The 12,961-nt window shown below is 53.9% G+C and overlaps 4 protein-coding genes across 4 annotated transcripts; 2 read left to right on the top strand and 2 right to left on the bottom strand.

Annotated features, from left to right (window-relative positions):
* Positions 1-3,226: 3,226 nt before the first annotated feature.
* On the top strand, positions 3,227-5,922 carry N656DRAFT_705977 (potassium transport protein TRK1/TRK2; the record flags this gene model as incomplete). The annotated part of the gene is made up of 2 exons (XM_064811316.1): positions 3,227-3,323; positions 3,374-5,922. 2 exons carry the CDS (start codon positions 3,227-3,229, stop codon positions 5,920-5,922), a joined length of 2,646 nt encoding a protein of 881 aa, XP_064671780.1.
* A 1,059-nt stretch (positions 5,923-6,981) lies between these two features.
* On the bottom strand, positions 6,982-9,480 carry N656DRAFT_767212 (DNA repair helicase-like protein; the record flags this gene model as incomplete). The annotated part of the gene is made up of 1 exon (XM_064813542.1): positions 6,982-9,480. The coding sequence occupies one exon, from the start codon at positions 9,478-9,480 to the stop codon at positions 6,982-6,984; it is 2,499 nt and encodes an 832-aa protein (XP_064671779.1).
* A 235-nt stretch (positions 9,481-9,715) lies between these two features.
* N656DRAFT_577030 (zinc finger protein) lies at positions 9,716-10,874 on the top strand. Its single transcript, XM_064810162.1, has 4 exons — positions 9,716-9,729; positions 9,994-10,076; positions 10,192-10,235; positions 10,339-10,874. The coding sequence occupies exons 2-4, from the start codon at positions 10,072-10,074 to the stop codon at positions 10,656-10,658; spliced, it is 369 nt and encodes a 122-aa protein (XP_064671778.1). The 5' UTR covers positions 9,716-9,729; positions 9,994-10,071; the 3' UTR covers positions 10,659-10,874.
* N656DRAFT_777366 (proteasome component PRE6) lies at positions 10,601-12,093 on the bottom strand. Its single transcript, XM_064814811.1, has 4 exons — positions 11,972-12,093; positions 11,902-11,908; positions 11,408-11,848; positions 10,601-11,323 (listed from the first exon to the last, which is right to left on the bottom strand). The coding sequence occupies exons 1-4, from the start codon at positions 12,000-12,002 to the stop codon at positions 10,993-10,995; spliced, it is 810 nt and encodes a 269-aa protein (XP_064671777.1). The 5' UTR covers positions 12,003-12,093; the 3' UTR covers positions 10,601-10,992.
* Positions 12,094-12,961: the final 868 nt, after the last annotated feature.

Below are 12,961 nucleotides of genomic sequence, written 5' to 3'. Positions count from 1 at the left end.
ATCAGGTTGAGACTTGCACTTCGTAAGGCCCAACGATCCGAACTCGGTAACCTCATTCGTCAACTGACTTAATGCTGGCTTCAACCAGCGCAAACGAGGAATGGACAGACTGGACTCGTATGCAGGAGGTGATAGACAACCCGCGGAAGCCAACCCAACTTTGACTGGAAGGTAGGAACACACAACGCACTTACTTACGTACGTATCCAAGAGCAAGAAAACACATCTCCGCCACTTCCCAGGGACCCAAGTCATATCGTGGACGACAAATAAGTGACCTGAATCATCTGCCCCTCCCGGTAGCGATCATGATGCTGGAGAACCCAACTGAAGTTGCTGTTTCTCCTTTGAAAGTTCTCCCTGAGCGTAGTAGTACGTCCTCTGGCCCACTTTTCCTATCGCCTGCCCGGGAAGGTCGTCCCACAATAGACTGGAGCCTGGGATGTGTTCAAGGCAGAGCCCGTCTTTGACACTCTTGTCTCATTTACTCGATGGCCATCCACGAAAAGCGTCACGGTATGTGCCACTTAGACCTCTGTCAGTTCAGGCCTTCAGGGTGGCATTGCTGCGAACTATTAGTATAGCTACTAGCTGAGGAGGGCCAATGCGTCAGATGGATGGCTTCTGTTGGCCTGGTTCGGACAGAGGGAGGGCATATGGGCCCGGGACTCTACTAGCAGTTGTTCATGCGAATGTGGGCCCCATCTTCATAGTAAGTCATTTACTACTTATACTATTCTACTAACTATAAGCCTGGTTTGTTGGGGAAATTTCCTAGAGATCGTCGAAATTTCCTATATCTCGGGAGCTAGATGACAACAAGTGTTGTTCTCGACAACAGACCTATCCCCCTCTTCAGCCTTCCTACTAGTAGTGAGCAACATGGAACTGGAACTCAAATGGAGGTTCTGAGAGGCTAGGGCCAGCCGGACCACGGGCAATTTTCCGTAGATACGGGGCCGAACACATCGAGTTTGCCCAAGTCATCCGGTTGATACACGGTAGGGCATATCCGTCACGCTGGAATTTGATACCTTTGTGCATACGCCATACCCAGGTACTTAGGGTACGCCTGCTGGAGCATATGACACTCATGGTAATCCCAGAATTTCTCTACTTTGTTGATCGCCGGGCCCTACTGTGTATGAAGTTGTTTTCATTGCCAGGGGGGTTTTTTTTTCTGGTGGCGGAAAGACGGGAAGCCCTCAAGACACCCGATTGGTGAAAGGCCAGCGATCCCAAAGTTATCACAACAGCGGCGCCGATGGCTTCATGTGCGGCGCTTGAGGTGCAAACAGGGGTTGCGAGATGTACTCCAGGACTATATGCGCTGCTTAGGTCCGGCGAGGAATGTCCCCTTCCTTTCTGTTATGTGAGTAAGGTACCCTCTCGATCACCAGCATGCTATTCGTATAGGATGAAATGATCACAACACAGACAGAGCCGGGCCTTTTGAGGGAACAAGCTGCCAACGTCGGAGACGCTTACGCTGCCAAGGGTCCAGAAATGTCTACAAGGACCTGAGGCTGCAGCCAACAACCGGATGACAAGCTACGTTCAGCGCGGATGGGAAAGACATACATGTCCACGAGAGACATGGCGTCACTGGGAATCCGGGATCTGCCGATGTGCGAAAAGCACTTGTCTGCGAAACTGAGAGAGTGTGTGTGTGACGAGGGCGGTGTTAATCGTTGAATCAACGCACCTTGAAGCCGGTGGTGGGCGATCTGCGGCCAGCATCCCGCGAACCTTAAGGCCTCATACACCATCATCACCCTCCATCTCGATGTTGGATGCCATCCTCCCCGCGTTCAATCCACCATGAGTCGAGTCCTCCCGTGTGGGGGACGGGCCGGATGGTGTTGCGGAAACTCTTAGTCCGGGAAAATGCCAATCTTGAGCCGCCCTGACATCATATAAATTGGTCGAATATTCGGTTACTGTACATACATAAAGGTAGGGTACTGTAAGGTAGGTCGTTGACATCGGGTTTTTGAACCTACCACGTATCAAGCGAAAACGTACCAGCTCATGTAGTACTTTGCATCCCTATACCGTAGAGTACGACCGCGGAATCCTTCTGCTCCAGAGTGATATAATCGTACCATGGTACACGAATGTGGGTTGTTGACATCAAGGTTCCTTCTCACTCCGTGCCTCAGAGGCTCAGGGGGAACAGGTGGTTCTCTTGATAAAGCAGAGGCGGTGAAGGCTTTGAGTGCAACCGAGATGTGTGATATGCTTTGGCGACTTCAATATTTGCTCAAAATTTTATGTTCCCAATGCATATTTCCGTGCAGGACCGAGCAGCCCGTGGAGTCGTTATTGCAGCCCTCGATAAGCTTTCTTTGAGAGTTTGGTCGTCCTCAGATGTTGTTTAGGTCCCCCACGTGCTCGTCAGGGTAGAAGTACGGTTACGGAACGGAAGACAGATCGCCTCCCTCCCTACCTGGGAGTTAGCTACACTAAACAGTGCGCTAGCGCTCTCATTAGCGCAGATCCGCTTCAATTTTCGCCAACGCTGGGGGGGCTCAAGCCTCTTGGCACAGTTCTTGCCGGTGCCTGTGGTTCTTGGCGGTGCTTCCACTGCTTCCACTCGCCCAAGTTGCAGCATCAACAAAGAGGAGCCTCTGCCATCTCGCTGTCTGCTGACCCTTGTCCGATTTCGAGAATCGTCCAGTGAAGGTCAGATTTGGGCAAGATCGAACATCCCTGCAATCTGCAATCTGCAACCTGGAACCTGCAGCCTCTCACACCGGCTTGCTCCAACAAACTCACACACAGCATTATCATCGCTGCGAGATAGCGTTGGTGAGAATCAGACACTTTGTATTGTACACTACTTGTACAGTAACGGTGGCAGCATCGGACTGAGTCTTCGATCTCTAACCGGGGGTTGCTGATTCATTCACAGATTGTTCCCCTGCCTTTTTCAGGTTGCTTCTGTCTCAATTCTCTTCCATCTTCATTCTTAATATCCTACTACTCCTCCCTCCAGCGCATCGCCTCTCTCCGCTACAGTCCCTCCGCGTCATCCCCTGATTGCAGTCATGTCGGCCTCGAACACCAAATACAGTTGATTCCTGCTCTGCAGGGATTTTGATATCGGGAATCGTTATCCAGTATTATCTGTCGCCTGGTTTCTCTGAAAGCCAATCCCGGTCAAGTCCCATCGGCCATCCTGCCTCGTCGCTCCATACGTATCTTCAAGCTATCATCATCCGGCATGGAGGGCTTCAAGGAATTAATCCTGAGGCAGATCAAGGCCCTCCGTCCTTCGTTCTTCTCCAAAGAACCCCACTTCAATTTCATCACCGCCCATTGTGAGTGTCCCATGCACCGACCCGTAAGCGGCCCGCTAACCGAGTGGCAGACTTTTGGATCATCGGTCTCACCCTGCTGGGATCCGTCATCGTCTACGGCGCAGGCCGTGGGAATCTAGCATACATAGACGCTCTCTTCTTTGCCAGTGGCGCCTGTACTCAGGCGGGCTTGAACACAGTCGACATCAACACACTCAACACGTTTCAACAGTCCATTTTCTATTTCTGGTCCATGTTGACGAACCCCATCACTATCAACTCGTTTGTTGTCTTCCTCCGTCTCTACTGGTTTGAGAAGCGCTTTCAACACATTGTCCACGAGTCTCGCCTGAGGAGGGGCACAATCTCCAGGTCCAAGGTGGTTACGAGGCCTGGCTTGGACGACGCTGAGAGGGGTGTTGACGGCCGAAAGATCACCGTCGTGCTCAACGGCGCCAGGGCACGCATTACGAATGACGGAACCCTGCTAGAAGATGGGCCCCCTGCGCCAAAACCCGAGACCGCAAACCCATCGTCGGCGGATGGCGCCGTTGGCTCGCCGGAGCCCCGCAAGCCCGAGATCAAGTTTGCTCGCACCGTCACCAAGAGCGATGGCCTAGGCGAGGATGCCCTCAAGTTTCCGCCAGCGCGGTCAGAGCAGGAGCACATTGCTATCCTAGAAAGACAACGGAATGCCGACGATGAGGTGCTGCGAATTCCAAACCCGAGGGATGTCGAGCGCGGCATCCGTCCGAAGCGTGTCGAAGCCGGAGATGTTGAGGATCCTGATCTTGCGTCCCCCCGGGCCGAGGGTTTTGGCTTGGGTATTAACGGCGAGCCACGGCTGCCTCGTGCTGACAGCCGCCAGCAAGCCATCACAATTGAAGAGCCTGACCGCCGCAGGCTCCAGGAGACCGACTCGGACGATTTGGCAGAGAACGCTAAAGCTGCGGCTCATGCCTTTTCCTTCCTCAAGATTCGGAAGGCCCGGTTCCAGGGCCGCAAGAACAAGACACTGCACGGCGAGGAGCCGGATGCCAACGTCCTATCACCCCCTAAGAGACGGCAGTCCTTTCAGACAATCCGTACCGCTTTAACAAGGGACAAGGTTGAGGGAACGCCGTATCTCAGCTGGGAACCGACAATCGGACGAAACTCGGCGTTTCCGGATCTAACCGAGGAGCAGAGGGAAGAGCTTGGGGGTATCGAATATAGGTCTCTGAAGACCCTCGCTCTGATTCTGACGGCCTACTTCTGGTTCTTCTCGGCCATTGCCGTTATAGGCTTGCTGCCATGGATTCTGAACCTCGATACCTACGGTCGGGTCGTAGACGCCGCCGGCATCAACAGGGTCTGGTGGGCCTTTTTCACTGGCAATTCGGCCTTCATGGACTTGGGTTTCACCTTGACCCCTGATAGTATGATATCGTTCAACACAGCCACGTGGCCGTTGCTGCTGATGAGCTTCCTCATCGTCATTGGGAACACAGGTTTTCCCGTCATGCTTCGATTCATCATATGGGTCTCTGCGCATCTCGTCCCCGTCGGCACGGGCATTTACGAAGAGCTCAGATTCCTACTTGACCACCCCCGTCGTTGCTTTACCTTGCTGTTCCCCTCGGGCGCTACCTGGTGGCTATTTTGGCTTCTTATTATTCTTAACGGCGTTGATGTCATGCTGTTCATTGTTCTCGATCTCGGAAGCGGACCAGTCGTCGACCTGCCTGGAGGCATCAAAGTTCTGAACGGGCTGTTCGAAGCCGTGTCTACCCGAACTGCAGGCTTTTCGTGCGTCAACCTAGCTCTCCTCCACCCTGCCGTTCAGGTCTCGTACATGATAATGATGTACATTTCTGTGTTCCCAATCGCCATCTCGGTACGTCGGACCAATGTGTACGAAGAAAAGGCGCTCGGAATCTACGGTGACAACGATTCCGACGAAAAGACAAGTCAGAGCGACTTATCCTACGTTGGCGCACATTTGAGGCGGCAGCTGTCCTTCGACTTGTGGTACATCTTTGTTGGCTTCTTCATACTCACCATCACCGAGGGGCGCCGTCTCCAGGCCAACGACTTCTCCATGTTTGCTGTTCTCTTTGATGTTGTCAGCGCTTACGGCACTGTCGGTTTGAGTCTCGGCTATCCCACCGTTAACGCGTCGCTGTGCTCTCAGTTCACAACGCTCGGAAAGCTGGTCATGATCGCCATGATGATACGTGGCAGACACCGCGGCTTGCCTTACGGTTTGGACCGCGCCATCCTCCTGCCTAGCGAATCCCTCAACGCCAAGGAGGCAGCGGACGCGGAAGCCAGAATGGCTAGACAGCATTCGCACGCGTCTGGTGCCACGGGCGGACCCCGGGCGGCCAGCCTGAAACGCCACAAGAGCTTTAGCGGCGACCAGGGCAACATTCTGACCTCGTTTCTGCACCCGGGCCCTGCCGTCCCCGCAGAGCCGGTGATGGCAGAGCTACGCAGGCGGTCCACCGATCCCGGCGCCGACGAGGAGCCGTATGCGACCCGGGTCAGCTCGCGCCGGACGGAGCCCGGGCTTACGAGAAGGTCTGACGCCCTTTCCGCTCTGTCTCGACCGTTTACACATGGCGACAGCCGAGAGTAAGTGTAAAATGGAATGGCATCTGGTGTGCATGCAATCTTGAGGAATTTGATAGATGATAATTTTGCGGGAGCACGCGGGTTGCCATTCAAAGCCTGCGTTTGGGTCAGTGTTTGGTTCGTAAGGGAATGTGATACCCCTGATGAGGATTTGAGTAGGGTAGGGAAAGGTATTGACAGATGGACACTTTGGTTGCGTTTTGTTCTGCTTCTTCTGCTATTGCTTTCTCTTCTGCTTCTTCTGCTTCTCCTTCTGCTACTGCTTCTTTCTTCTTTTGTTTGTCCTAGCTGCAAGCTGCAAGCTAGGCACCCGGGCGTTTGGGCGAGATCACTGCTTATTGAATGAGCATTGGCATTGGCTTTTGGGTATCACTACTAGACACAAGTGCATGGGAAGCACAGGGAGGGACATAGAAAACATTTTGGAGTTTCTGGAAAGAAGCTGTTGCTAGTAGTAGGCCTAGCGCGCGTACTACTACCAGTACAGCACATCCCACACGGGGTCATGGGAGGCACTGCTTTGTATTTCAGGAAGAGAAAAACAACGGGCAATGCAGGATATGCGCTTGGGTACGTCTTGGAATATATACACCTACTTTATTAATACAAGCCAGCATCTACGTACCAGATTGATTGTTACCCAGTAATTGACTTGAAGAGGAAGAAGTTGATTGCGTTAAGTTGAAGATGGTTATGGACAATTATAGTAGGAGTATCACATCCCTCCCGATGCCACAGACGTACCTTGACCCGAGAGCCGTAAATGCTATATGCACATGTATTAGCAACGTTGCAGCAACCCCTGATATATTCAAGGCCATCTTGTGTGCCCACAGCGCACTTTAAATGGTCGCGTTAGGACAGCAATGACCACGCTCTGTCTTTGGGAATAAACTTGTTTATATCGTATCTGACTTATCTGCAAGTCCGGTCTATAAAGTTCATGGTCTGCAGTCAAACGCCTCCCATCCCGTTCCGTTTCCCAAGCATAGACACACAACAAGGCGGTGAATAACTAGGTCGACACCTTTCCCGCCATCCTTTAAAGTGATAAAAAGAAATTCTACTTGGCCGCCCGAGTCGCCTGCTTGGCCTTCTCCTTCTCGCGCTGCAGTTTCTTGAAGAAGGCACTTTGGTTCTCGCCCTTCTTGGGCTTCTTGAGCGCCTTGTTGGCCGCCTTGTTCTGCTCAATGTAGGCCATGTCCTGGCCGCCGCTGAGCTCGCCGAGGGTGCCGGCCATGCGACGCACCCCGGCGAGCCCGCCGTTACCCTTCTTCCTACGACCGCCGCCGCCGCCAACCTTGCCAAAGAGGTCGTCCGTCTCGACGTCCTCCTCGACGCCCTTGTCGTTGTCGACGAGCGTCCGCTGGAGCAGCTCCCGCATCTCCTGGGGCGTGGAAAAGGCCAGATCCGGCGTCTGCTCAATGTTGGCCAGCTGAGTGATCACCTTGAAGGCATAGCCCTGGTCGACGAGGAAGGCTTGGCGCTTGGATGAGTAGTACATCTCCTGCGTGTCTTTGGAGACGAGGGAATAGAAGAAGGCGTTGAAGCCTTCGTCGTTGCGGCGTTTGGCTCGTAGGATGCGGCCCAGGCGCTGGGCCTCTTGACGACGAGAGCCAAAGTGGGAGGATATCTGGATGAGGCAGGTGGCCTCGGGCAAGTCGAGCGAGGTGTCGCCGATTTTGGAGAGGAACAGCGTGTTAACGTCCGGATTATGCTGGAAATTCTCCAGGACGTGCATGCGTTCGCTCTGGCTGGTGCCGCCGTAAATGAAGACCTTCTTCAGTTTGAGCGCGTACTGCTTGAGAGAGTACAGCTCGTCGGAGAAGACAATGATCTTATCGCCCCGTTTCTCATGGTAGTTGATGAGATATTGGCAGGCCTGGAATTTGCGCGGGTTCATGGCGTACAGAGTCCGCTTCATTCGCCCGTCTGCGCGCAAGTATTGATCGTAGAACTCTGTCGGCATGGGGCACCAGACCTCGGCGCACTGAACCTTGGCGATGTGTCCTTGTTGTGATAACTCCATCCAGTTGGCCTCATATAGCTTGGGCCCGATGAGGAAGTTAAGATCCGAAATTTTATCGTCCTCTCTCAGGAGGGTTGCCGTTAACCCGAGCTTGGAGTGGGACTTGATGGAGGATATGACGCGCCTGAACATCTCGGCCGGGACGACGTGGACCTCGTCCAGAAGCATCAGGCCCCACTCACGCCCTCGCAGGAAGTCCATCATCTTCTTGGAGTCGTGTGAGCGCTCCCGGCTGTTGGTAACCATGGAGTATGTGGTGACGATGATGCCGGTACTGCTCGAGAACTTGTTCTTGCTCTCGGCTGTGAAGATGGCAATGTCGTCCGGATTGATGTTGGACCACTTGAGGAATTCCTGGCGCCACTGTTGAACAGACATGGAGCTCGTACACAGGACGATAACGCCCTTCTTGATTGTGCAGGCGGCCGTGATACCAACCAGCGTCTTGCCCGCACCGCAAGGCAGCACGATGATGCCGCTCTTGGCCCGGCCGTTACCGAACATCTTGCTCAAGCTCTTTTCTTGGTACGGCCGGATCTGCGTGTTGGGGCGAAGGTCAATCTCAAGGTTCGGGTTTACGTCGTCATTTCTGAAGTCATATTCTTCCAGAATGGGAAAGCCAATGTCAAGGCAGCGCTTTTGGACCGTCTCAACCGAGTTGTCCAAGATCTCAAAGGCATGGACGGCTTCTTTATCATCGTCGTCTTCTTCTTCATTCAAGGTGGCAAAGAGATCACCTTCGCTGGCGGTAGCGCCTTGCTCCTCATCGGACTTCTTGTCCTGTTGCTTCAGGTTTGCTTGGTGGACGCCGGCCGCATTCTGCGTGCCCGGGATGACCAGGCCGCCCATGGTGGGCGCAAAGCTGGTGGTGTCGGACCCGTGGACGCGAAGGGCCCCGATCACCTCGTCCTTGAGGAGAATCTGTAATATCTTGGCATCCACGCTCTCTACGTAATACTTGTTCTTCTTCAGAACCAGCTTCACCTTGCCGTATTTCTTGGTGGTTTCCTCGATCTTCATGCGGACCGCCGGAGGCAGCGGTGTCTTGAGGAAACGGTCCAACGTGTCTATGATATCCTTCGGCCGCAGACCCACCGAAACTGCCGCATAGAGGCTGTGCATCGTCAGAACGTACTCATGAAGAAACGTGGGACGAGAGCGTGGCTCGGCAATCGTGGTGAGGAAGTCGGTGGCCTTCTGGGCGGCCGGATGGAAACGCTCGAGGATGATTGTGAAGTTCTCCGGGTCTATCCAGAGTGGACATTGCTGATGGTTTGGCTTGAGGGGGATTTGGGAATAGTCCCTTTTCCTAAAGAAACCAGTGGCAGCGTCGTAGCGCCGCAACTCCTTTCCCTTGTCATCGCTCTGCAAGCGCTTCCCCAGAGTGAACTTGTTCACAAAGTCATCGGCTTCCTTGGCCAGCATCGCCTCTCGCTCTTTCTGGGCCTCGTCGACATCTTCGTCAACGTCATCGGCATCCGACATGACATCGCTTTCCAAGCTGCGCGGTGTTGCCGGGCCCGGAGTCGACATGGCAGATGTTCGACCTGCCTTTGAGGCAGCGGCCTGCGCCGAGGGCGCCTTTCGCTTCGGAGGCATCGCGCGATGCTCCTTCACGACGCCGTCACCAGCGTGTGAGCGAAAGAAATACACTCCTTTGCGGTATCTGGCGGGGTGTTCTGACGATTTCGACGCCAAATGCCGATGAGCGAGTGCGAAGGGAGCAGAAGTGGCAATGGGATGAGTGAGGTTCACAATGGAAGGGATAGAGAGGATGCCTGGGTACGTTAATAGACGCTCCTTGGTATTACTAATCCCTGCCCCAACGTCTTCCCAAATACCGGTAACTTGGTCCCAGCCTCTGCCAGGCGGATTAGCATACCGGTATCCGTACATACCTCCGTAATTACCCCACTAAAAGCCGCCAAGCTAACTGGCAATTGCTCCACTGGAGTCAACTAATCCACCCCTCCACCTCGATGCTCAAAGTCCGTCAACCGCTTCACCACAACGACAAAGACATTGACGATCACACCAGCACTTCAGGCCCCTTACACATGTGATTCCGGCTTAGACTTCTGATTTCTAGAAACAATACCCCAGAAGCAAGATCTCCCTTTCACAATGTGGTACGTCCACGGCAACCACTCTACTCTTTCCCGAGAGAGCTGCCTCAGCCTGCCTGACAACTCATTCCCCATCTTCTACCCTCCGGCGTCCCTAGAGCTAACGTTGTTCTCTCAGCAAACACATCCTCAACGCTCAAGTGTCGATCCGCTCGCCATGCTGTACGCTACTCCCATCCTCAGACACCTAGCAGCCTTGCCAGTCCAAAACAACCACTTCCTCTTGAATGCGACTGACACAACCCAACTGGAACAAAACACACAGGCCGGAAATGGTTCGACTGCGTAGAATGTCACCAAGAGTCCGAAAACCACCCGCTCCTGCAAAAGTTTGAAATGACCTTTGCCTGCAAGAAGTGCAAAAAGTGCTTCCGCAAGGACGCCCAGGAGTTTGAGGAGGCCGACGAGTACTGCCCGCACTGCGACAACCACTTTGTGCTCGAGGCCGTGACGCCCAAGGCGGCCATCACGGTCGAGGGCGCCGACGTGCGCGTCGACAGCCGCATGATCAAGGACGAACGGGTCAAGCAGGCGCCTAAGAGGACCATTTTTGATCCGGATGTGGAGGCTGATAAGTTGGGCTGATTTTTCAAACGGGAGGGGGAGTTGGGAGGGGGGGGAGCGGAGCTGGGATGGACAGAGCGATCAAAATTTACAGTAATGACAAGATACCCATACATAGCGAAGGCGGGATACTAGAGGAAAATATGGACAGCCGGGGGCATTTAGATGTCATGTGCATTGCTCGCCATGTCGGGTTCATGGTATAATCTTACACGTAAAAGGAGGGTCTTGCTTCAAGCACGCTGAGCGGTGCAACGATGGAGACGCCTCGCGCCACCGATCTACACTACCTCATGGTGACTTGAAAGCCTCGGCCCGCCTCTGCAATCCCGAGTACGCCAGCCAGTTCCCCCCTTTAATGGTCGCCAGGCTCGTCATGGGTCCTGGTCTGTATAGTGGCCGTCCCTGTCCCCGGGGTCCTGCCCGTCTTCTTCTTGGCCGCCTCCTCCTGCTTCTCCTGTTCGATATTCTTGACATAGCTCTCGATATCCTCGACGGGGAGCATCTCCATGGGCTTGCCGGGCGCCATGATGGCAATCTCAATGTTTTTGGCGCCCGTCTGCACCACCTCCAACAGAGACTTGATCGCCAGCCGCACCGTCGCTTCGCGGTCCATGTCGTCCTTGTAGTTGCGCTCCAGGAACTCGCGCACTGTCTTGCTGGAGCGCCCGATCGCGTTTGCTTTCCTATGGTAGACGTTAGCCCAAGCGCTCCCAATTGGCCCTGTTTAATCGGGCTGTATGTATGTATAATAGGTGGGGCGCGCGCACCATGCAGAGTAGATGCCGGAGGGCTCCGTCTGGTAAAGCCTGGGCACCTGGCTGCCCTTGTCGAAGCCGACGATGAGGGTGCTGATACCGAAGGGCCGGACGCCGCCGCTTTGCGTGTATCGTTGCTGCACGCCGGCGACGTACTTGGTAATGTACTCGATGGTGACGGGGTCTTCTAGGTTGAGGCGGTGCGACTGGGCTTCTAACCTGGCCTTGTCCACCAGGATGCGGGCATCTGCGTTGAGCCCGGCGAAGGCGAGGCACACGTGGGTGTCGATGAGGCCAATCTTGGACGGAGTGATGCGTGTGTCCTGCAGCTTCATGGCGGACCGCTTTTCGCAGCCGAGGACGACGACGTCCTTGCCCTTGACGCCCACCGCGCAGGTACCTCTTTTGACGGCCTCTCCAGCATATTCGACCTGAAACACGTGTCCGTCGGGACTACGCGGGGTTAGTTTACCGTGAGAGCCTCTGTTTCTGCGACTTGCACTGACCTGAAAACTGAGCGTGAGCTAGGTTAGCGACAGCTAGAGGGGTGCAGGTGGCAGGCGAACAGTAACTCACCCGAGAGAGCTCTATCGTATCCCGAAGCCATGGTTTCGGGGTGATGACTGTATTTCCGATCTTATTAAGTTACAATCCGCCGTCGAAAGAAGAATTGTTTGTGGAGTAGAAGTGATCGAAGGAACGGTGTCGTGTAGTTGCGCGTATCTGGTCGTGGTTGGAGTTTGGTTTGGAGATGCTGGGCAGGCTGCCACAGCTGTGACGACGAGCTCGAGGCTGACAAGCTTCCCCCCCAGCTGGGGCCCAAGCGTCGGGTGTGCCTGGTAAGCGGCAAACCAATCAGGTTGGGAGGTGAAAGTTGCAATCAACAAGTCCACTGTGCGGTCAAGGAGGCCTAGTGGCCTACGCTTCTGAGAGACTCCATGAACAATTGAATGCAAATACAGTCAAACCTGCAAATAGCGATTAGAGAAATAGCGATAACCTCCAAATAGCGATTGGATCTCGCGTTCCCATCGTTATTTGTATGGGAATTTGGCATTACCTGGCTTATCCGGTATAGCGATTGAATTCTGCTTAGTAATACATACAAATAGGGGTCAGTACCCTGGAAATATCGTTATTCTGGAGTGGTCTCCAGCGCCCTTATAGTTCTAATGTCCATCGTCTGGATGTACTTGGGAAGAACCTCGACTATACCTTAGGTCCTTATACCCAATCTAACTTACAATTCGAGGTCCAACGTAGGTCGGTTCGTCATACTGTCAAGTAAGAGGTCGAATTCAGAGGCGAATACCTCCGTATAGCCATTTTGCTGCACTGGGACCTTCATTCCTTCCATTCTGGGAAAATTGTGGGGCACCCTGGGAATAGCGATCAGATTGGCCATGACGGACCCAATCGCTATGTAATTGCAGGTTTGACTGTATGACTCTGGGACTTTCACTATACATCGGACAATACAGCACCAAACATCAGCAAAAAGCATAGGCTGCATAGCGCTACTTCTCGGAATCGACCTTGTTCAGGCCGGAATGTTGCCAGTCATGG

This window comes from Canariomyces notabilis (assembly GCF_033297395.1).
Source record: "Canariomyces notabilis strain CBS 508.74 unplaced genomic scaffold N656scaffold_6, whole genome shotgun sequence".
Lineage (NCBI taxonomy): Eukaryota > Fungi > Ascomycota > Sordariomycetes > Sordariales > Chaetomiaceae > Canariomyces > Canariomyces notabilis.
This window is presented reverse-complemented; position numbering and strand designations above follow the sequence as displayed.